Source organism: Electrophorus electricus, chromosome 1 (genome assembly GCF_013358815.1).
Source record: "Electrophorus electricus isolate fEleEle1 chromosome 1, fEleEle1.pri, whole genome shotgun sequence".
Lineage (NCBI taxonomy): Eukaryota > Metazoa > Chordata > Actinopteri > Gymnotiformes > Gymnotidae > Electrophorus > Electrophorus electricus.
The window spans coordinates 17,330,757-17,353,786 of NC_049535.1; the positions used below are offsets into that span (position 1 = coordinate 17,330,757).

The 23,030-nt window shown below is 41.3% G+C and overlaps 2 protein-coding genes across 6 annotated transcripts; one reads left to right on the top strand and one right to left on the bottom strand.

The window, feature by feature from the left end:
- The first annotated feature begins 99 nt into the window (after positions 1-99).
- Positions 100-17,750, top strand: rhot1b (ras homolog family member T1). 5 transcript variants are annotated; one of them, XM_035530030.1, is made up of 20 exons: positions 100-475; positions 1,927-1,985; positions 2,090-2,171; positions 2,285-2,328; positions 2,420-2,473; positions 3,985-4,037; positions 4,456-4,564; positions 5,567-5,668; positions 5,839-5,937; positions 6,058-6,166; positions 6,738-6,858; positions 7,854-7,938; positions 8,753-8,898; positions 9,078-9,178; positions 13,556-13,686; positions 13,857-13,940; positions 14,167-14,289; positions 14,531-14,733; positions 15,089-15,211; positions 16,793-17,750. In XM_035530030.1, exons 1-20 carry the CDS (start codon positions 439-441, stop codon positions 16,908-16,910), a joined length of 1,983 nt encoding a protein of 660 aa, XP_035385923.1. In that variant the 5' UTR covers positions 100-438; the 3' UTR covers positions 16,911-17,750. The 5 variants fall into 5 exon arrangements, with proteins under 5 accessions (XP_035385923.1, XP_035385929.1, XP_035385933.1 ...); XM_035530036.1 differs by having other exon boundaries at positions 14,534-14,733; XM_035530040.1 differs by lacking the exon at positions 15,089-15,211.
- A 153-nt stretch (positions 17,751-17,903) lies between these two features.
- cd7al (cd7 antigen-like) lies at positions 17,904-22,941 on the bottom strand. The gene is made up of 4 exons (XM_027012338.2): positions 22,757-22,941; positions 22,187-22,540; positions 19,443-19,549; positions 17,904-18,826 (listed from the first exon to the last, which is right to left on the bottom strand). Exons 1-4 carry the CDS (start codon positions 22,806-22,808, stop codon positions 18,614-18,616), a joined length of 726 nt encoding a protein of 241 aa, XP_026868139.2. The 5' UTR covers positions 22,809-22,941; the 3' UTR covers positions 17,904-18,613.
- Positions 22,942-23,030: the final 89 nt, after the last annotated feature.

Below are 23,030 nucleotides of genomic sequence, written 5' to 3' on the forward strand. Positions count from 1 at the left end.
ATAAACATCGCATATGAATATTTGTGAGGGATCGGGTCTCTTGTAGATCTGCTTCCCGTTTTCGTTTTGTAGTGTCGGAAGTGTCTGCGCGCGCGACGCGTCGATGGGCAGGTCAACTGCACGGGTGAAGGGAGCGTCCTGAGACTAAAGTGTGCAGGACACACGGACGGGCAGACGAATAACTGTAACCGTGTTTGTCCGACATCATCTGTTAGAATATTACAGTAATATATTTGGATCACGAAGGACAAATGGCTCCATGCATCAGTGAAAGGGAGGCGATCAATTTAGGTCACCTTTGAGCGCCGCGAGGACCGTCGGAATTATGATGCGCCTTCCTGATAGCTCACTATTATCACTACTATCACGCTAATTGCATGACAGGTTAAATGTGCCTCGTTCGCAGATTTCTAATATCCGACATCAGAACCGGGAAAGATGCGGAAGGACGTCAGGATTTTACTTGTAGGAGAACGTAAGTCATCTTTGTGCTTTACAACATGACTGACGGTCGTTGTTGTGGTAGCCATCACTTGAAATCGGTCGCTTTTAAACTAAAATCTTTGCGTTTTCGTCAATTGGAATGTTTTGCACGGTGTAATTGAGGAGCTCAGATTGGTATTTGCTGTATTGTGCCGGGTATGAGTCTTCTTTCTGCCCCCAGACTCGAGCATATGTAGAAGCGACTCCGTTCTCCTCAATGGCGTCAGGCGTCATGAAACTCAACAGGAAGCGTAGTCCAGTAATGTCCTAATAATGCAGCATTTTGCAGACAGAAAGGGCATGAGGTTTGCACGGGAAAATGATCATAATAAAACTGTTTAACAAAAGTTCCGGTGCTGGAGGAATCGTCTCCTTTAGAACCGCGGTTCTATATTGCGCATGTCTATCATATTTATTTCACTACTTTTGGCCAGCAAAAACACAGTTACAACAAAATGAACAAGATAAACCTCGAGTAAGGATGTAGGTTGGATTCATTCACACATTTCACACGTGAGACGTGCCCATTCCTTACGTAGAGGCGGCGGACTGACGACATAGTTTTGGTATTACGTAAGCCTGACGCCTTCGAGTAAAGAAGGTGGTCAGTGTCATAGTCACTAACTTTGCATTGCGAAGTCAAAATATAAAAACGTTGCCTTTTACGTTACCTTGTACTTTGCTAAGCAATTCTGAATAGTAAAATATAGCCGGTAAATGCTAAGGTCTTATTCCCTTCACACACCTGAATTCTAAAGATGTAAAAACTGACCTGCAGAGCTGACCAGTCAGACAGAGATAAAAGCTAGTCTTTAAGCATGTTTTAAAACAGTCTTAGGACAAGTATCCCAAACCCAGTTTAAGCCCTCACCTAGATTTTTTTAACCTATTTGCAGTGGTGATTTCACTGTCAGCACTGCAGTTTAGTTCAGTAGGCACAATCCACATCATGGAATTAATATTTTAAATCTTTTAATTCCTTACTTGATTTAATCCATGTTTATAAAAACTTGCCCTATGCTCTTCAGGAGAAACATTCCTAAAAAGCATTAAATGTGTTACTTGCAAGCAAGTCTTGTGTTAAGACCCCTTATTGTTAGAACAGCATTAGTCTAGATTTAAATGAACTGAATGTAGTTTTGATTCAGGTTATTGAGAGAATACCTGTTGTATAGCCCTGCTGGTGGTCCTTTAAGACAAGAGCCCAAGTCCAGCCGTGGAGATCTCTGCCTGATTATGGTTAATTAAGGCATTCTGTAGTAGCTGAATATTAGAGGCAGGTGAGCTGAAACTAGACTCTGCAGGGTGGTGAAATTAGTGTAGTGACTTGACATCTCTCATTTTAAAGATCATCGTATTACTGTAATTTTTTTGGGGGAAACTTGCACAGCTTGGTGACCTAGGAACTGTGGTCTTTGTTTGTTTTTGTTTCTGTGAGAACAGCCAAAGTAGGGAAGACATCCCTGATCATGTCTCTGGTCAGTGAGGAGTTCCCAGATGTGGTAGGAGCACTATTCACTTTTCCTTATTTGTATTTACCCCCCACAGCAGTGCTTCTGGCAAGGAGACAGTTCTAAAGGTGATGTAGTTGTGTGCATCTGTGTAGGTTCCATACAAGGTTGAGGAGATAACCATACCTGCCGACGTCACCCCAGAGAGAGTTCCAACACACATAGTTGACTACTCAGGTAGTGACACACAGGATCAGTAGCACCTAATGTTACATTATCTGTTCATAAAGCTCTTCAGTGCTAACTTTACCCAACAGTTAAGGTTATTTGGCTATTTTAAATCCATACAGAGGCAGAACAGACAGATGAACAGCTGTACCAGGAGATATCGAAGGTAAGATTGGTACCACCACTGGGAGACCAATGCTTGTTTCATTGTGTGGATTTGCTGCTGGTAATTTATATCTTGCTGTTCCTTCTTACAGGCTAGCGTCATATGCATAGTATACTCTGTCAACAACAAGAAGTCAATTGAAAAGGTGAGCTATGGACACACATTTTTTGTTTAAGGTAAATCACTAAACAGTCCTGATTTCCAGCTGTTCAGAACCAGATCTGAGCAGCCATGCAGAAAAACAATTTATAAATGACTCTTATTTATCTTTCCATCTGAATTTAAAACTAAACATACGGTAAAGGACTACAGTTAAAGGAAACGGAGGACCGAAAGTTCAATGCCTGTTTGCTTACTACAGTTCAGTTAAGGCTTGTAGTCTGTTGATGCAATCCAGCATAGTCAGCGACATGAAGAGAAATGGAGAGATTGTTAATATAAGGGGTGCAAATAGCAACTCTGATTGAAAATGGTAATATGTAGAAAAATATGATTTGTAAGAATAATCAATTGATTAATATTACATTGAAAATGTGACAGGTTATGCAAAATTCATCCAGGCTGTTAAACTGGTGTGCATGACTCCAGTTTGCTTCTGAACAAATTTGATGATAGAGTTTACTCCCAGGCTGGAAAAGACAAAGAGAGAATTTTTTAAGTTTTGAATCTTTACAGATGAAACATAGTTTGGAATGAAATTACTTTTGGAGATGCATCTCAGTCTGTCACCATTTTAATCAAAATGTGGATAAAGCATTAAAAACAAATAAAGTTGAAATTTTGAAAATATTCCTTTTTGCATGTAAATTGAACACATGTAATGGGTAAATTCTAATTATATCAATGCAATGAATATTAAAAAGAAAAGAGAGAAATATAGAAGAAGGCAGTTACTATGGATATCAACCACATGGAGGGAATTCTCTTGGGAGAGCATTGTGAATTTCTTCTTCTTGCCCATACAAAAACATTTTCAAAAATACCAGTTCAGGTTTCTAGAGACAGTGTGACTAAAATCAAGCCAACTACTATGATGTTTTACATAATGCATGATATACACATAATGGAAAAGCTCTCTTCATCTCTCAGAATACAGAAGGAACAAAAAATCAGTTTTGGTCAAGGTGGTTTGAGTATATTAAATCCTGAAGGTCAGATTTTTGTTAAAATAAATGCAAGAAAATAACGTACTGCATATGCTCTTGTAAATACTTTGTTTCAAAAGAAGATATCTAAAAATAATGAGAGATTTGTTATAGACTTTGAGTATGCAGTAATTACTTTTATTGTATTAGGTCATCTTTCTGCATTTGGATACAGATTGTCAGTGAACTGTGAAATTGGAAGGCCTTTCCAAAGAAAAACAAATGAAAAAATGTCTGGTATTTATAAAACTCCATTTATAAGGTAATGGAGCTAATGTGACATGTTAACCGATGTCACTGGCTTTCCTTCATTGTTAACACTACTTAGTTGAAGTACCTTTTTATCTCATCCCTTTAACTCATCCCTTTAACTTGTCCTGTTTTAGGTTGGACTACATTCTGCTCTGAAACATCCCTTGCTGCACATTTTGACAGCAGTTCCTGTTCATAGATGGTAAGAAAGATCCTTTCATCATGGTCTGAACCCGTGGTGGTGTCTCCCCCATCCCAGGTGACCAGCCACTGGATTCCTCTCATCAACGAGAGGACGGATAAGGACAGCAGGTGGGTGAGCTATCGCTGTGGTAGTTGGAGGTGCCACATGCTGTGGGAATCAAATCACGCTGACATGCCATTGCCCTCTCTGTGTCTCTCTCTCTCTCTCTCTCTGTCATGGTCGCTGTATCGCCATCTTTCTCTTTCACACTCTCGTTCTCTCGTCTTTGTATGACGTGTGAGTTCCATGCTGCGTGATTGTGTGAAGCATGATGGTCATGCTTTGAATCTGGTGAAACATTCAGAATACAGTCATGTAAAGCTTTCTATGGGATCATTTCAATGCCTTTAAAATTCAGTAGAGAGCTTTACACGTGTGTGTGTGTGTGTGTGTGTGTGTGTGTGTGTGTGTGTGTGTGTGTGTGTGTGTGTGTGTGTGTGTGTGTGTGTGTGTGTGTGTGTGTGTGTGTGTGTGTGTGTGTAAAAGGGTGCCGTTGATCTTGGTGGGTAATAAGTCCGACCTGGTGGAGCACAGTTGCATGGACACCATCCTGCCCATCATGAACAAGTACATAGAGATCGAGACTTGTGTGGAGGTACGTGCCCCTCTGTGCATGCTGCTCTTTGTACCGATGGTCTGACGGACTCCTGATATCCAGCAATCACTCTGGTGTATGTGTGCACAAATGTACTGTCTTCCAGCTTTGAATTCCTGTAAAGATCAATCTTGCAACTGTAGCAGTAACTGGGGTGATGAGCAGTTTTGCAAAGAAACTGGTAAATAGCATGGCAAGCTGCTTCTCACCCTGTTTTGCCCTGGCTGATTGGCTGGGTTAGTCAGTAAATCAGTAATCAGTAGTTTCTTATTCAGCACCTGTACTGGAACCATTTCCACTCAGTTCAAGCAAAGGCAGGAGGAGGTGGAGAGTGGTGGCCTTAATCTCGGATGCTGTTTTTAGGGTTTCCTGTCCGTTACGTGATGGCTGCTATATTATGAGCCGAATTCTGAGTTGTAAGAGACTTGGAGCACTTTTGGTAGTCAAAGTCTATTTGGAGTCTTCAAAAAAATCAAGATATAGTGATGGCAATTGTGTCGATAGGAGATTCTCTGATGATTAATGATGCATTTCTGCTCTGTGAGGCATCTATTGTTGCTTATTGCAAAATATGTAACTCTGAAAATATTATATGATCTTATGCTACAGGTGTCTTCGTAGGGTTAGCCTGTAGGGTTTAAAGTGGTTATGAGCTGTCCAGGGTGCTGAAATGGGGCTGTAGCGCTGTTATGGTTTCTCAAATATGAGCATGAATTTACCTATGATGGACATTCAGAGCAGTGTTAATATCTTAAATATATTTAATTCATGTATACGTTTAACACACAGTGTACTGAATGCTGTTGTGACTGCAGTGGTGTCAACATACTCAATCTCAAAAGTGTAAATAAGAGAGTCAAATGTAGTACCTAAAACGATTGACTCCTAATCTTGTAACTCCACCCGTTTGCTTCTGTAACTCTGCCCTGTTTCTCACGTGGTGGTGTTGTTGTGGTTTTTTTGTTTTGTTTTGTTTTGTTTTGTTTTTTTGGACCTTGTCAGTGCTCAGCGAAGAGCCTAAAGAACATCTCTGAGCTGTTCTACTACGCGCAGAAAGCTGTCCTCCACCCCACAGGGCCACTGTACTGCCTCGATCAGAAAGAGGTACTAACTGGAGCTCTTTTAACAAACAGTTTCCTTCTGAGTAATTTAATTAATATAATTATACTTCTATTAAATATTTTAATGACAGTATACAATTTATGTAATGGCCTTTTTAAAATCTTAAGTAGGTCTGTTATCTAAAAAGTAAATTTTTTTTTAATCTCTTACAGATGAAGCCGTCTTGTATAAAAGCTCTCAAACGCATCTTCAAAGTGTCTGATTTGGACAATGATGGAATTCTCAATGATAATGAGCTCAACTTCTTCCAGGTTTGAAATGTTTAATTATTTGATATCTTTTGCTTGGGGACCCTACCAGTATTTGAGCATCATTCCAAAGTGAGCCCATTTATTAACGAGTTGATTGATTGATTGACTTCCTCTCTCCAGAGAGTGTGTTTCAACACGCCACTCGCCCCACAGGCTCTGGAGGATGTGAAAAACGTAGTGAGGAAGAACATAGCAGATGGAGTGTGTGAGGAGGGCCTTACGTTACAGGGTGAGAGGTGGAGCGTCACATCACCATGAAGTTTAAAACACGCCTGGGTGATACGTCAATGCTGCAGGCAGTAATGCTTGAATAATTGTGAAATGATAAAATCACTGTAAAGTGAGCCTGTATGTGTTAAGCACAGGCTTATATAGCTGCTTAACCTAAACCTGGGTGGATATTGCCTTTGGAAAGCTTTAGCTGTAGGAATGCTGATCTGGGATCAGTATTCTGACTTTTTTAACACAATGAATAAGATTCCACAAGTAGGAAACACCCCCTGGAGTGGCTCACTGCCTATAACATACTTGGACATATGTAAGTCTATGTATGTTAAAGTACACACATACACTGACTTGGCTGACAGTAAACAGAAAAGAGTTGACATCACTGCTTCTAAACACTACATTTGTGGAACTAGGAGGGACTCAACCTTGGACCCAATGAGCAGATTTCAAATGGATAATATTTGAAGTATCAGATATGGTAACATCATAAGGCACAACAGCATGGTGAGAGTAATGTGATGGTGACGTTGTTGCTGTCATTTTTCAGGTGCATTTTTTTTCTTTTTTCCCAGGATTCCTTTTTCTACATACGCTTTTCATCCAAAGGGGACGGCATGAGACCACGTGGGCAGTCCTTCGTTGCTTTGGCTATGATGATGCCCTGGAACTACATCAAGACTACCTCTTCCCCCCGTGAGTCCTGCCCCTTTGATGTGTTCCCCACATCCCTTTCCCATTGATCTGCTGGTAGGCCTACCCACAGTTCACCTCCCTCTGATGCTTTTCTCACGATAGTCCTGCTTCTTTTTGATCCCTTCCCCGATGAGTCCTGTGCTGTTGACCTCTGAGCCAAGGAACCAACCTCTTTTGAATTGTGCCTGCATGAGTTCCAAACCACCTGACTGTACAGAGAAATTCCCAATTTTCCTTAACCTGTCCCTTCTAGTGTCACAGCCTGCATCTCCCACCTTGGTTGTTCCTCCTCAGAGCCCTGGGGCACAGTTCTCAGAATGAGTTACACAGAGATGCTGAGAAGCATGCACGTTTACTCTTAATTGCATTAGCTGTAGATGACCAGGCATCTGACCCCAAAAAATATTTAAATGACATAGCAGATGCCAGTTGTACAGCATCTTAGAAAAGACACATGCTCTCTGTAGCTAGTTTAATCCATATTTTACTTTCACAAATATGAGAACAGAAATTATATGTTCAAAGGACAGCTCTGTTATACAACAAAATAATTATCTCAAAGGACAGATCTTATTGTATCTAAAAAAAATTCTTCTTGTAGGAAATGTTCCTTTATTCTCAAAGAATAACTCCTGCAAAGAGAATTCCCCCCCCCACGGCTCAATGAAAAACCTCTTATGTTGGACAGTTTGAAGAGTAAAACTCTTGCTTACCCATGGTTTGTGTGGCAGGCCATTCTTCCCCCAGATGGAAACAGAAGTATACAATTTAATGACTGCATTGGTAATAGTGTGCGTAGTGGTATGTGGTTGAATTTGTTATGGAGTTGTTCAGAGGTACTCCCTATGGCATGTGCAGTATAATGCGATGTATGCAAATCTGAAACAAGTCAGGTAGTTTTTTGGATTTTTTTTTTGTATAAACTGAAAGATGGCCAATCTAGTCTGATAATCTCAAATCCTTCCTAATCCCACAGCCTTCTTGTGTTCCTGCAGTTTAAAGATACCTCCAGAATGCAGCACAGAGCTGAACCACAACGCGTCGCTCTTCTTGCAGGCTGTCTTCGAAAAACACGACAAGGTAATGGTGGCTCTGAGCTCTGGGTCTTGAAGTGTGTTGGCTCTCACTTCAAGGAAGATAAAACTGTGTCAGGCCTCTACATGTCAACCAAGGCCTGCTCCGGGTGCAGGTGTGCATGTACTGTTCATGCTCTCTGAATTCCTTGACTTTTGTATGTGATTATTTTTAAACTTCACACAGTGTACATTTAGTAAATAAATAAAATCCATACTTCCCTTCTTTGCTACTGATGTATTTAATTTATCCTTATTTTATTATTTGAATTTCATTTTGTGTGCTTTCTGTCAAATGTATGTATGAATGAAGTTACACTTGTATAGTGCCTTCCTCAGATCAGCCCAAGTTCCCATACAAACGTATTCACTTTGTGCTGGCCGGAGCAGAACAGGTTCCCTTTCTGACCTGTCCCTCTCAAGGTTCTCTGGGTTCTCTTGCCACTGTCGCCATTGGGTTGCTCATTAGGGGCCTGGAACCAGATTCTCTGTAAAGCTTCTTTGGGACAAACACCATACAAATAAAATTGGATTTGAATTTGAATTAAATACTGCTTTCTGATGCTGATCTTTATGAATCTGTCATAGTTATGAACATCTGGCAACTAATTATCAGTGGTATAGTAAAACCCAGACATGCCTTCTTTATTTGACTCGGTGTACAGTGATTTGTTTTCTGTATTTTCCTAACTTAAACTATAGGAAGCAGTCTGTAAAATGTTGTACAGAATCCTTCAGAAATGTGTCATTACTGTGTGTCAGTTACACAGGTGACTGCTCTGCACCAGTGACCGAGCTCTGAGGCCGGATGTGTTTTGCAGGACAGAGACTGTGCTTTGTCCCCGGAAGAGCTGAAGGACCTGTTTGATGTATTTCCCTACATGCCATGGGGCCCGGACGTTAACAACACTGTCTGCACCAACGAGTTGGGGTGGATCACCTACCAGGGGTTCCTTTCCCAGTGGATGTGAGTTACACCTTTACTGTGCAGGACAGGGTGTGGCTGACATGTTCAAAAAAACACGTTCTGATAATAGATTGTGATTTTACTATGTTATTTTTGTCATACCATGGTACTAATAATACAGGTTACACACTTATGTTGTTAGTTAATTTATCATAAACAGTGGGTCTGGATGTGTGCAGGCTGACTACATACCTAGATGTTCAGAGGTGCCTGGAGTACCTGGGTTACCTTGGTTACTCCATTGTGGCAGAGCAGGAGTCCCAGGCTGCTGCCATTACAGGTGAGCACATGGCCACGCAACTTTCACCTGGAAACCAAGTGGAAGTAAAAGGTCTGGCCTCCTCAGTGCTGTTGGGTGTTAAGAATGGCCATTTGAGGGCGCTGTGGCATAACTGGAAGTGATGTAGGAGTACCATATTAGGATAAAAAAAAAACAGTCCTGGTTTGTATTTGTAAAAATCAACCTTTTCTGTTAAGTAAATGTCTGAGAGAGAGTGTGTGTGTGTGTGTGTGTGTGTGTAAGAGAGAGCTTCACAGAGAACCTGGATCTTTAATTTAGTAGCCTGTGTGGTGGTCTGTTTTAATTCAATACTTATTACGGTGCATAATGAAGTGCGGATCTCTGCTCTCTGATTGTGTGCAATGGGGTGTGTGTCTGTGTGCTCTGATTGCATATAATGGAGTGTGTGTCTGTACTCTGTGTGTAATGGAGCATGTATCAACTCTGGCTGTGTGTAATGGAGGGTGGATGTGTACTCTTAAATTTGTGTGTTTGTGTGCATGCATGCGTGATGGTGTTTGTGAAAAATTAGTACAAAAGCTATAATCCATAGCCACTCTATAGACTTACAGTTTCTCAAACTGCTCCCATTTCGTCACGTTTCAGTATAAACCCACCAGACTTGCTGTGCATGATCTGAGGAGAAATGGATTACTCATCCACCTCTTTCACTTTTAGCCCTTCTTTTTCATCCCTTGCTTTTCACACATCGACTTCAATTCATTTTTCAGTGCCTTCAAGCACCTCTTTGTGCTGTAACCATATAGTAAAATTACTATAGTAAGTCTGCTCTAATAACACTAAACAACTTTTATTTTCTTCCACTCATCCTTTTTCATCCCTTCATCCTCCCATAGGTGTCCATTGATTTGATTTTTTTAATTTGATTTTTTTTAACTCCCTCTGCTGTATAGAGAGAACAACTACATTTGCTGTACTGATACAAATGTGTGTGTGTGTGTGTGTGTGTGTGTGTGTGTGTGTATATGTGTGTATGTATGTGTGTGTGTATGTATGTATGTATGTATGTATGTATGTATGTATGTATGTATGTATGTATGTATGTGTGTGTGTATGTATGTGTGTGTGTGTGTGTGTGTGTGTGTGTATATATGTATGTATGTATGTATGTGTGTGTGTGTGTGTGTGTGTGTGTGTGTGTATATATGTATGTATGTGTGTGTGTGTGTGTGTGTGTGTGTGTGTGTATATATGTATGTATGTATGTGTGTGTGTGTGTGTGTATGTATGTATGTATGTATGTGTGTGTATGTATGTATGTATGTATGTATGTGTGTGTGTGTGTGTGTGTGTGTATATATGTGTGTGTGTGTGTGTGTGTGTGTGTGTGTGTGTGTGTGTATATATGTATGTGTGTATATATATATATATATATATATAATTATAATGAAGTCTGATCTAATATCACTAAATACCACTTGGTCTTTTTTTTAATCCTTTGTCATCCCTCCATTCTCCTGTGCATGTTCTGAGGAGTGGTTGTATAACCGTAACGTGGCGCGATCACAAGGCAGACACATTCCCTGAGAAAAGATTGATTAGGAGAAAATCCAAAATCGGGGTCGATATTATTGTCCAAGACCCTAGAGCCAAGACGGGGAGTATGGGAACACATGATAAAAGGAACAATACACACCAAGACAAAAGGGGAACCAGGCTATAACTAAACAACACAAATTACACAATCAACGGCATGAGCAAAACAACGATGACTAGCAAACACTACAGAGGCTCAAACAAATACCATGAGATGAGCACACGCAGAAGAGGCATGGATAACCATGACCATGAGACTGAACAAAAACAGGCTTTACATGTACTCACAAGAATTAAACAAGACACAGGTGATACAAATGTGTGGTATGAGAGAATGAAAGAAAATGCAGAAAGTAGGAAAAACACCAACAGCTGCTTGTTGTATATCAGCTGATTGGTGTATCCTGTGCCACATAGCAACCAGATTTCAAAGTGACTAACCAGAGACACTTTTGACTGTCAAGTGTGAACACATGTAGTTAAAATCTTTTCAGATTGCAGTCTACATACTACTCTCATGAAACTTCCAGGTGTAAAGCTGTCTAAGGTACTCTTCTCAAATAACTTATTGCAGTTGCATGTTGGTCTGGAAGAATTTGGTAGAAGGTTTCTGTTGCTTTCCCTTGGTCTCGGTGCTGATTGCACGAGTTGTTTCCATTTTTTCAGGGACCAGCTCAGCTCTCGAAGGTTCATATAGAGACGGAGCGGCTGTTAACTGAGGAGAGAATCTCCGTTGTAAGGAAGATGGGCAGTCAGTTCATTTTTATGCATAATTACATGAGCAGTGGGTGGGAATGCCGGCGTAATCGCTCCCTAACTGGAGCGTCTCTATAATCTGTCTTGTAAGGTTCCATGACAGTTAAAACGCTGCGTATGGGGAACCTTTGAGAGACACTCGGAGGAAAAAAAAAAAAAAAAAAGGGTTGATTTTTTTTTTTTTCATTTTTAAATTTCCATTTCAGAATCCACTTCTGTTCATCAGTTGAACACGGACCCCATTGTATGTCGACTGAAACACAAGAAATAAGTACTCTTATGGGAGGACAGGTGTTACCAAACTGAACCCAAGTAGCACAAGAAATGAGGGAGGTGGGACGCTTGCTGTTGGAAACAAAAAGAGTAGCCAAGAGATTTTGTCTTGCTGCCAAATTTGCCTCTGCACGCTTGCCATTAAAGGTTCAGCCTTGTCTCTGGGCATATGGTTTACTTTGCAACATGTTTAGTAGTTCAGCTATTACAATGGGAGTTAGGAAGTTCAAGTATTACACAAGAAGTTCAGGCTAGAACTGTGTCTTTGTTGTGCCTGTGATATAGGCACTCAAATCAGTATTGATATATAAGTCACAGGTCGCAAGATGAGGGCATTTGGACTCCGATTATAGTTTTAAAGAGCTTCTTCTCCCCACTTACCCACCTACCTCTCTGACACCTTGGTCTCCTCTCTCCTGGTGTCTGGTATCTCGGTGGAATACCGTGTAGGTGTTCCTGGGTTGTGCACTAGATGGGTTTCAGACACACATCCATCCCAGATTAGAATTTATTGGGATCCCTAATAGATTTCTGCTTATTTTGTTCTTTTTGGGCTGTCAACCAGAAGAAGATGAATTCCCCCTTTTGAGTCTTAGTTTCTTTCTCGTGTGCTTGAGTTTTTTCTTGCCTTTGGGTTTTTCATTGGGAGCATGGATCCGGACATCTGTGAAGCTGCTTTATGACGATGCCTGTTGTTAAAATATATATTTAAGGTAATTAAATTTTCATCTTTTTTATGTCCGTGTAATAGAGGAAGAAAGCAAGTGTGTTGACACTTTTTTGCAAAGTTCATTTATATAGTGCTTTTTTCATCAGACGTCACAAAGCATCTTTACAAATGTCCAAATTCAGGGGAAAAAATTGAAAGAAAGTATACATCATTGGTTTAGCTGAGCTGTGTTAGGGTAATTCACTCATTTACTTGGATTAGGCTGAAAGACTCAATGATTTAAAGTTGTAATAACATACTGTGACAAAGTTTCAGGGGAGTGAATTCTTATGTAATGGACTTAAATTGGTGCATGCTTGCATGTCTTAGAAGTTCACATAAACCTGAAATTGTCCTAAAATTTAACAAACTATTAAAAAAACATTTTAAATGAGCATGTAGAGAAAATTATAAATATATTTACATCTTTACTGGCATAAGATAAGACCAAAAAATGTTTCCATTTCCAGAACCTTCAGAAAGGGATGCCCCCATTTAGTGTGTGTTTCTATGTTGTTCTTCTATTTCACAAAAACTGCGTGCGCGCACACGTGTCTGAATCACACATATCCCACATGACCTGGCTAGTGAAAGTCTGTGCTGTTCTGGTTATGTCTAATTGTGCGTTTTGTTTCTGTGAGGTCTCTGGCAGTGTAATGGAGAATGCGTGACTGTTTTTTTTAGGCTGCGTTAGTATGGTGTGTGTGTGTGTGTGTGTGTGTGTGTGTGTGTGTGTGTGTGTGTGTGTGTGTGTGTGTGTGTGTGTGTGTGTGTGTGTGTGTGTGTGTGTGTGTGTGTGTGTGTGTGTGATTCTCTGGCAGCGTGCAATAGAGTGGATGTGTGCATTGTGGGTCAGGGTGTTTATTTCACAGCCAGAGATCTCACAGACACAGAGTGTGGATGTGTGTTCTTTTACTGTGAGTTTGGGGGGGGTGGGGTGTGTGTGAGCTCTTTTGATGTATATGTGCATTGTGTGTAAGCATCTTTGTGTGCTGCTCTGCCTGTGAGTGATAAAGTATGTCTGTGAGCTCTCTGGGAGTGTAATTTTGTGTGTTTGTGTTTGGGCGCGCGTGCGCTCTCAGTAACACGTACTAAGGCTCAGGACCTGCAGAAGAGGCAGACCCAGCGCAGTGTTTTCCTCTGTAACGTGTTTGGAGGCCCCAGCAGTGGCAAAAGTGGCTTCTTACAGGCCTTGCTTGGCCGCAACCTCATGGTATACGTGCAGCAATTTGCTTCTCTCTCACCCACGTATGCACACACTCACTCACTCACACACAATTGAAAATGTGGTCAGTGGTCATTTTTTGCCTGTGAAGTGCAGCTAAAGTTAGATTGTTGGGTTGATTTGCGGGGTGAGTGAATCATGCATTGTCTCTCCCACAGTGTCAGAAGACTATTAGAGAGGAACACAAGTCCTACTATGCCATCAGTACTGCCCATGTGTATGGCCAGGAGAAATACCTGCTGGTGAGAATGGCCAAGTGTGTGCGCACGTGTATTAATCTGTCATAAATCTATCCAAATATTTTTTATATTTCTATCACTTATGCTAATTTCTTTTCATTATCAACACCGGCCTTTAAAACGTTTAATTCTCTGCGAATGAGCTCTTATTTCCCTTCACATTAACATGATTACTGTAAAAAATAAACAAACAAACAAACAAAAAAAAACCTTAAACCTTTCTCTGCAGCTCCACGAAATCTTCTCGGACTTTGATCTCCTGTCAGAATCTGATCTGTCCTGTGATGTTGCGTGCCTGATCTATGATGTCAGCAACCCCTGCTCCTTTGAGTACTGTGCTCAGGTCTTTAAGGTGCTGTCTCACTCTCTCTCGCACACCCGCACACACACCCCTTTGCTGTAAGTCTTCCAAATCAGGTCAAATCCTATTTTACCAGTAACTCATCTTTGTGCACTATCCAATCCCGAGACATTTTCACAGAGCGGTTCCCTCTCTTGTGAGAGGAATACAAACGTCCTGCTTTCCACTGAGACAGACATAAGCCACATATTGGAGGAGCTACAGGCAGCCTCGCTCTGTCTCCCACCCACAGCAGTGCTTCCAGGACGGCGTGGTGCCGTGCATGGTGGTGGCGGCCAAAGCCGACCAACCCGAGGAGGCGCAGCAGTACTGCGTGAGCCCGCCGGAGTTCTGCCGCACCCACAAGATGCCACCCCCTCAGGCCTTTACCTGCAACACGGCGGGACCCCCTGCCAAAGACGTCTTCGTCAAGCTCGCAACCATGGCGACTTACCCGTGAGTGTGCCCCGCCCCCCCGTTCTGTTCCACTTTAATCTGGGATTACCCATATTAAAATGCTATTTGAGTAGTGTTACTGTAATTTCCAAGATGTCCTTGCAGCTCTGCAACCCTTTTGAAAAGTCCCTTCTGTGGACACTTCCCATGCTATGTATTATTCAATCTTGTGTCCCTGTTTCCATTTGTGCTATAACCTCTAAATGAAAGTGCTGAATAAGAATGGGTGTAAGAGTATTGCAGGGATACAGTCTTCTGAAGATGATCTGGGATTAAGTGGTTTACTCCCCTACTGCATATCTGATTCCCCTTTGTGTGTGTGGGTGTGACTGTGTGTGGGTGTTTCTCTCTGCAGTCATGCACGTCTCCGCTGCATGTGCACCTGTAACAGGTGCACCTTCTGTCTCTGTCAGAACTTCCTGAACTCGGAGCTCCTGCACACGGTCAAAGCTAAACTCCACACTGCCATCTTCAGCAGGTTTCTCTTCTGTCTTTCCCCCCCGAAATCCCCCTTCATCTCGCCTAATCCCAACCCCCTCCAGCTTTTTGTTTTAGTCGTCCAGCTCCACCTAATCTCATCCAAAGTTCTTCTTTTCCTGTTGGGGAAGAAAGTCTTTATTGTTGATAGTTTTAGAAGGACAGGGATCTTTTAATTGTTGCACAGTTGGGGGAGGGGGAGGGGTATTTGTGAAATGTTTTTGCACAGATCATCAGTCTGATTATTCCAGTTTCATGGAGCATGTCTGATGGGGGAAGACTGGATCTGCTGAGGCAGTAAGGGCTTCTGTCTTTTTAAGTGTCATGGGGAAAATCTGTAGGTTGTCTTCTTTCTTATTCACGTGCGTTCTCTGCATCGTCACATGCGTTCTCTGCATCGTCACGTGCCTTCTCTGCATCGTCACGTGCGTTCTCTGCATCGTCACGTGCGTTCTCTGCATCGTCACGTGCCTTCTCTGCATCGTCACGTGCGTTCTCTGCATCGTCACAGGGTCCAAGCAGTTTAGTGCTTCCACTTTTTTGGTTTTCTTTTAGGATTTCTCTAGTTTTTTTTTTCTTTCTCTTCCTCCTTTTGTGGCATTGGCGTTCATCGCTCGCCCATGTCTCTGGGTGTGTATCGCGCGTTGCCAGTGCTCGGTTGATTAAATGCCATTTTGAGGGAACCTGCAGCAGCCCCTGGGATGTCGGCACCACCCCAAGGTTGTAAGGTCGTTTTTTAAAAAAAGTTTAGTTTGTGGACAAAAATGTTCTTATTTAGTTGCATTTAAATGGGCACTGTGGACAAAGTGCAGATCTACTTAAGCTAACAACTCGCTACGTGTGAAATTAAATTTAAGGTCTCATTTGTTGTTACTTTTTTTTTTTTTTTTTTTTTTTTTGCATTCTATAAGATGCAAAAAAAACCAAACAAAACCATCAACATATCAGCATTTTATATTAGCCATCATCCTCCCTGTTCACTAAATGTCAGCATCAGCCAATGACAAACCCATAATGGTCGACCACTACACAGTACACCCTATCATGCACTTTCTTAGTTCTGGTTTGTTTGTTTTCCCCCTAGCTGTTGATTTATCATGTATGTGCATGTGGGTTTCCAGTGTGTTTGCACAAATGCACTTTTAAGTTTGTACTGACAGTTCAGTACTTTGCGATGCTGTGCATGTTCACACTGCTTTCGTTACTTTAATTGTTTATTTATTCACTTACCTTTTGCTGATTATTTTGCAGCCTTTTGAAGGCTTCATTACCTCCATGTATTGGATCATCCACTCAGCGCATCCAGCATATCCATTATTCTCTCTGGGTTTATTGTTCCATGAAAGTTTGAAAAAAACAATCCTCCAAACTGCCCAACTAAAACATTCTCTCTCTCTCTCTCTCTCTCTCTCTCTCTCTCTCTCTCTCTCTCTCTCTCTCTCTCTCTCTCTCTCTCTCTCTCTCTCTCTCTCTCTCTCTCTCTCTCTCTCTCTCTCTCTCTCTCTCTCTCTCTCTCTCTCTCTCTCTCTCTCTCTCTCTCTCTCTCTCTCTCTCTCTCTCTCTCTCTCTCTCTCTCTCTCAGGCATATGGCCCACGTAGACCTGACAAACTCTGCTCTCTGGCTGAGGGCCAGTGTCGGGGCTGCCCTGTTTGCTGTGTTAGGCTTCACTGTGTACCGTCTGCTGCTCAGAGCCCGATGATCCACCATCAACACTTTCACATATATTTTAGACACTCCTGCTTACACACACACACTCTGGCTACCTCCTGGTGTCTCAACTCATTTATTCACTCAGTTTCTCTCTCACCTTTCATGTGTTGATTTAGTATAAATGTGACCATGTTGGCTTTTGTATTGAACACACCCACATCATGCCAATATTTGTTTTTTTTTAATTTATTCATTTTTTGAATGGGGTATTAAGAGGAAATGCACACACAAGAATGAAACTTTAACAAAATGAACTGTGTAAATATGATCTTGTAAATAAAGGCTGTTTATTGTTTCAATGTGAAACTGCAGGAGAGGGGAACATTGGATTTCCTAGTAGTAAGTTTAGGGTTGGCCCAAAGACAAATCAGTCAGCAGTGACGTTGGCCTTTTTGGCCTACCCCGCCCATACTGATGCTATAATGACCAAAGCAATGAGAAAGGAGAGCGGCATCAAGATTTGCTGATCTACAAGCTGTTAGCCAGTGGCTACTGCTTTTCTATAAAATATGCATGTTGTAGAACTCGCGGTGAGAACGCAGCCCTCTTGGATCTGGACGTTTACAGCTCCCAGACGTCTTAGTAGCCTGGTGGGTGGTTGTTGTGCTGTGCAGCCCCTGAGTCTGTCTGGGAATGTGTGCATGCTTCAGGGGTATCCTGGGTGCCCCTGGTATCCTGATAGTGAAGAAGGCAGTGGGCTGGAGAAGCCCTGAGGCAATGCTCTGTGCACCTATACAATAATGTCATTCCCTCATTACTAGGCTTGTTTCTTTACATCCAGCCCAAAGTTTGAAATAAAAAGATCCCCTGGAGCATATGGTAAACGTCACGTTTGTTTTGCTCATTTGTCCTGATTGTGGCTGTCTGGAGTGTGGTCTGTTGCAATGTTTTTATGAGGCAAATGAATATTTTAAAATGAGTTCAACATGAAATGCGTTATTTTATAGTGATTAACAGATGCCCACCCATATTCACTCAGGCCACCAAGAGGGTATTATATGTTTAATGGATACAACAATCAAAATAATGCATTTTATTATTTATTTTATACAGCAGTTTTAGTGCCCATTGCAAATTATTTTGAAGACACTGAAATAATACTATACTATACTATACTAAATAATGCTATAAATGGTCATAGCAGAAGTTGTTCAATTCATGAAAAACAAAAACAATACAGTACTCACTAGTAAATAGTCGACAGAAAATGATATGAAAGTCACTGAATTTTTACAAATGGGTTTTCCTTCACACATACTCAGGTATCCTCTTCTAATGCAAAATATTGACATAGATTTTCTTACTCATCAATTGTATGTCCCTGAACAAGTGGTCCAGCCGTTTATAAACCAAAAAAACATTCTTTATCTATATCTACGTATATTCTTAATATTTAGAGAAAAGCATCTTCATGTTTCTATGCCATCATTGAGCTGAGGCTGGGCCCCTGCATCCTCCCCGCAACTTCCTCGCAGTGCCCGACCACACGTGTCCAAAACCTCCTCCTGTCCAGCTGTTGCACTTTTACGCAAGATATGTCACAAGAGCTTAGAGGAAACAGTGTCACAACAATTCCTGTCTGACCCACTCAGGATGGATTGCTGCGTGATGTTTTGCGCCTCTGTTTGGATATTGCAGTCGCGTATAAGGCTGGTGGGGTAACTGGTGGGGTTGGAGGGATTAATAGTGATATTAGGAGTTCAGAGCATTGAGCGCAGGTGAAGGGTCTAGTGAGTTTATGTAGGGGTTCTCCTTCTGTGGCTGCGTGTACTTGCACAGATTTGCTGAGTCCTCTTCAGCCAGGTAAAGATTGGGATTTGCAGGCTTTGCCTTTGCTAGCCTCACTCCGTTCATCTCCTCGTAGATGGGAACCGCACGTGCTTTCGGGTGGCTGGTCGGCTTGTTCTGAGAGTAAGAGAGGAAGTGGGTGTAAGGGAGGGGTTCACACAGGCATGTACAACATTCTTCAGAGGTGTAAATGCACCAACCGTTTCTCTGAACCTCAACGAGCATAAACAACTATGGCCAGCTCACGGGCAAATCAATCAAAACAAAACTTTTTCTTTCTTTTTTTTTAACAGGATGAGATTTCTAAGATATCATCCCGCCCACAGCTGCCTGTACATCAACTGAGTAAAAAGAAGTGACAAAGAGGAGCAATGCTGATCTAAAAACGACATGTGCTCAGCGACTTAGAGCCGAAAATCATAGTCATAGCCCAGGCACATAAACAATAAGTACAACACACACTCATGGTAGTTACACTAGTAACACACAAGAGAAAAGTTGCACTTACACAGCACAAGGTACACAGTGATATTCAGAACAGTTGAACTCTGACTACAGTCACATTTACATATCACACAAATGCACACAGTCACCCACACTCAAACAGTACAGTAATATTCGATACACACTCCTTCAGTACAGTCACACTGACAGTACAGCAAGTCTCGGTACAGCTGTTCTCAAACAGCATATTAATGGAGTCATACTCAGTACTCAAGTCAGTAGTACTCACCCAGAAGCCAACAGTGAAGCCCAGCACACAAAGAAAGAGCAGTCCTGCTGCTGCCAACAGGGAGTACATCAAAGGCTTGTAGTCATAGCAACTGCATGGTTCATGAACTACGAGAAAGACATTATTGACTTCATTACTTTGTTTGTTACACTTTATTACTTTATGTGCATACTCTGCTCTTAGTATCTGTCTTTCATTTCTCAAACACATCAATCTCAGCAGCTTTGGTTTCATTGCAAAGCATACGTTTGTCTGTAACTTCACATGCTCTTCCTCCCCTGCTGGGACATACACTTTAACTGATCTGTCTTTTTTTATACAGAAGCAAATTTGCATATTTTTCATAAAGTTCATTTTATCAGCAGCTCGCTACTATGTTGGCAGTCTAAATATTCCAGTGCTTCACTTATTTATCACTCCAAACGCTGTGGGATGTTTTGAACATAAGTAACCACAGCAGCAGGAAGCACTTTTAATAAGTAACCCCACTGTAATATGAGATTTAACCTATGACAACGAACTGCAGTATAATATCCTGTTATGATCTGTGACAGTTACAGAGAGAAGAAGAGTGGGAGAGAAACAGATTAGCTGTGAGGTAGTGAAACATCAACATTATTTGCTTGCCTATTATAGCTTTGTGGCCACTGGTTGGGGCTCTTGTCATGTTACCTCCCTGATGCATACTGAAACAAGGCAATCAGATCTGCTGAGTGTACTAACTGCTGCCGAAATCAGAAAACCTGTTCAGAAATACATCGATAATGAGTGAGCAACCCATATGTAAAATTAGGATTTTAGGTCAACTAGGGGCTCGTACAAAGATGGACGACCGGAATGCTTCCAGAGCCATCCTGGGGCTGACACCCAGCTTATTAATACAAAATATAAGATCTCACTGCCACAATGAGAAAGGCTCAAACCTCTGTCATACCATTTCTTAAAAGACCAACTGCCCTGTACAATGTAAGACACTTTCATAACTAGTGGACCAATAGGTGATCAAGTGGTACTTGGAATATAATCTTGTAAAACCACCGACAGATGTAGCTTCACCTCGTGTAAAGTTCTGTTATCAAAATTCAATGTTTATTTTCACTGGGGTTTTATCCCGTATGGTATTTTATTATTTTAGCTGCTATTTTAACCAGTGTGGTGCAGTGATCTGAAAACTGCTGCCTGGTAAATGCTTCCTAAGCCAAGTGTCCTTGGTTCAGATGATCGTCATGGCTACATGCAGAACCCTCGAGGAACTCCAGATGGAGTGTTCCATGCTGCCCTACCACGCCAGGAACATGGCACCCCCAGAGTGGCTGAGTGTACCATTAACGTGTGGGTCACTCACAGCTAAGACAATTATGAAATCCGCAACACTTTTGAGGAAGGGGCTGCTGAGACTAGCAGAGGTGGAAGGAAGGAATTCACATCATGTAATAAAAACTAAAGTTGCTCAAGTATATTTTGTCAAAGAGGAAGGCTGTTTACCAGAGACAATTTCATGCAACCACACAGGGAAAGACAGACAAAAGTAGATGGCACGCTCTATTAGTACTGGACTGAACGCAAAACATTACATACAGGCTCACTTTAACTTGCGGGCAGGGGGGTGGCAATAAGAGAAATATTGAAAATGACATCAAACAACACTATTTTAGTAAACGCAGTTCCACATCACTGCAAGACTAAAGTTTGTTTATCTTGACAGCATGTTTTATAGTGGCTTTTGGAGTTTGCAGATCACAAAATACTGTTATGAAATCAGGGTTAGTAAACATAACACTCACTGCCTGTTTGAAAACAGTGAACTCAAAACTGTTAGAAGCACCGTTATGGAGATAATGATGTAGCAAAATTGAGAGCTTAAAAGGACCTGATCTGAGAATTTGTAAAACAAAATCTACTTTGTATTAAAAATGTGAGAACTTGTAAACTAAAATTTGCACTTGTATTTTTGACATGAGAACTTGCAGAATAAAAATCTGAATGTGAATGTTAAAATTTTAACTCAGAATATATTCGAACTATTTTTAAACTTGAAGTCACAGAGAAAAAAAACTTGTGTGTGAACGAATAATAAGTACACAAATTTGTACATACATTCATTTTGGACTGCACAACCACAAATTTGAGCTCACACCCTTCTAAACCTCACAGCACAAGTTCAGATCTGCCGCCTCACCTTTGTGCAACACTTTTCAGTAGGTTTGCTGCAGAACTGATTTGTGCACTAGTATAGCAAGCAAGTATTAAATCAGTATTAAAATATGTTTTATTCTACAAGTTCTTTGATCGGGTCCTTCAAGCTCTCAGGTTTTGCAACATAACTATCTTCATGCACTGTAAACAAATGGGAAGTGCAGCAAGATTCAGTCACAACACAAGCAGGACAGTTTTGTTGAAAAGCAAAGGTTAGCCGTAATATGGGCCAGTTTTTGAACATTAATATTCATAAAATGCAAAGCATGGAAACAGACCAATATGAACATTTGATATCATCAATCACATTGCAATTAGAGGTAGAAAAGCAAAAGAAAGCCCATGGTTATTAAACTTAAGAAAACCTCTTATTTAGGTTTCCTAAGTTTAAAAGCATGGCAAGAAAAATGCATTAATTCACCTGTCCTATATTTATGTATTATCCATTTTGTTTTATTCACGAACTTCTTTGTGTTCTTTGTGTTTTTTTGTCCTTAAGTGAATAACATCGTATGACTCATCTCAAGGTAGTGAGAACGGTTACTGACCGGGGTCTTCGACGTGGAGAAAAAACTTGGTTTCAGCAGTGTGGTTATAAAAGGTTGTAGGTGTCTCGTAATAGAAAACACAGAGGTACATGTCGGTGTCGTATCCTCGCAAGTGGGAGATGCTCACAGCTTTTCTCAGGATCGCCCGGTCTTTCTGCACAGAGATTCTGTGTTTGTCCGTTTCATCGTGAATAACTGCATTCACGTTCAGGTTCTGATACAGTACTTGTTTGGGATGCGCCCAGACCCGCTCCAGACTGAAAGCAAACGGTGGGATGTCCACCTTTGTGGGCGCACAGGAAAACTCCACAGAGTCGTTCCTATGTCTACGGAGATACACGATATTCCCACACACTGCGAGAGAAAGAGTGATGTTTTGTGATAAAGGACAGGCTTCTTATTAAATAGTTCTTTAAGCTTTTGAAGTCACAAAAGTGTTCATTGCTGAAGTAACAGTAACGTCTCAAAGATGAGTAATTTATGTCGGTGGGTCATATTTTATTAGGTTATTACAGTACAGTGTAACATTAACGAGGGGCATCAAAACTGCAAACAAAGAAGTTTACTTACCAGTGACTGAAGAGGTGATGGCAAACCACACAACAACATGTGAATACTTCATGATGGCTTTTTTATCTATTTATTTTTGTTTAAGCTGAAAGTAGACCACGAGCAACCCAAGACACTTTAATGCGTAAAGAAGCGACCTGGAGTGAGTCCTGTGTTTGCCGCATGTGGCGGACCCTAAACCAACGAGAAACAGGAAACCTCGCTGGGTTCCTACACAGACACGCAAATCATGCAAACAAACATTTTGACATTGAGAGACGCCCCTCCCCTTTTC

Bases quoted from the DNA above. Each gene is read 5' to 3' on its own strand.
- rhot1b (XM_035530030.1), top strand. From the start codon at position 439: ATGCGGAAGGACGTCAGGATTTTACTTGTAGGAGAAC. The intron at 2,329-2,419 runs GTAAGATTGGTA...TCCTTCTTACAG, and splicing joins TGTACCAGGAGATATCGAAG to GCTAGCGTCATATGCATAGT. The intron at 5,938-6,057 runs GTTTGAAATGTT...TCCTCTCTCCAG, and splicing joins ATGAGCTCAACTTCTTCCAG to AGAGTGTGTTTCAACACGCC.
- cd7al (XM_027012338.2), bottom strand. From the start codon at position 22,808: ATGAAGTATTCACATGTTGTTGTGTGGTTTGCCATCACCTCTTCAGTC. The intron at 19,550-22,186 runs GTCAGTAACCGT...TCTTTCTCGTAG, and splicing joins TCTCCACGTCGAAGACCCCG to TTCATGAACCATGCAGTTGC. The intron at 18,827-19,442 runs GTGAGTACTACT...TCTTACTCTCAG, and splicing joins GCTTCACTGTTGGCTTCTGG to AACAAGCCGACCAGCCACCC.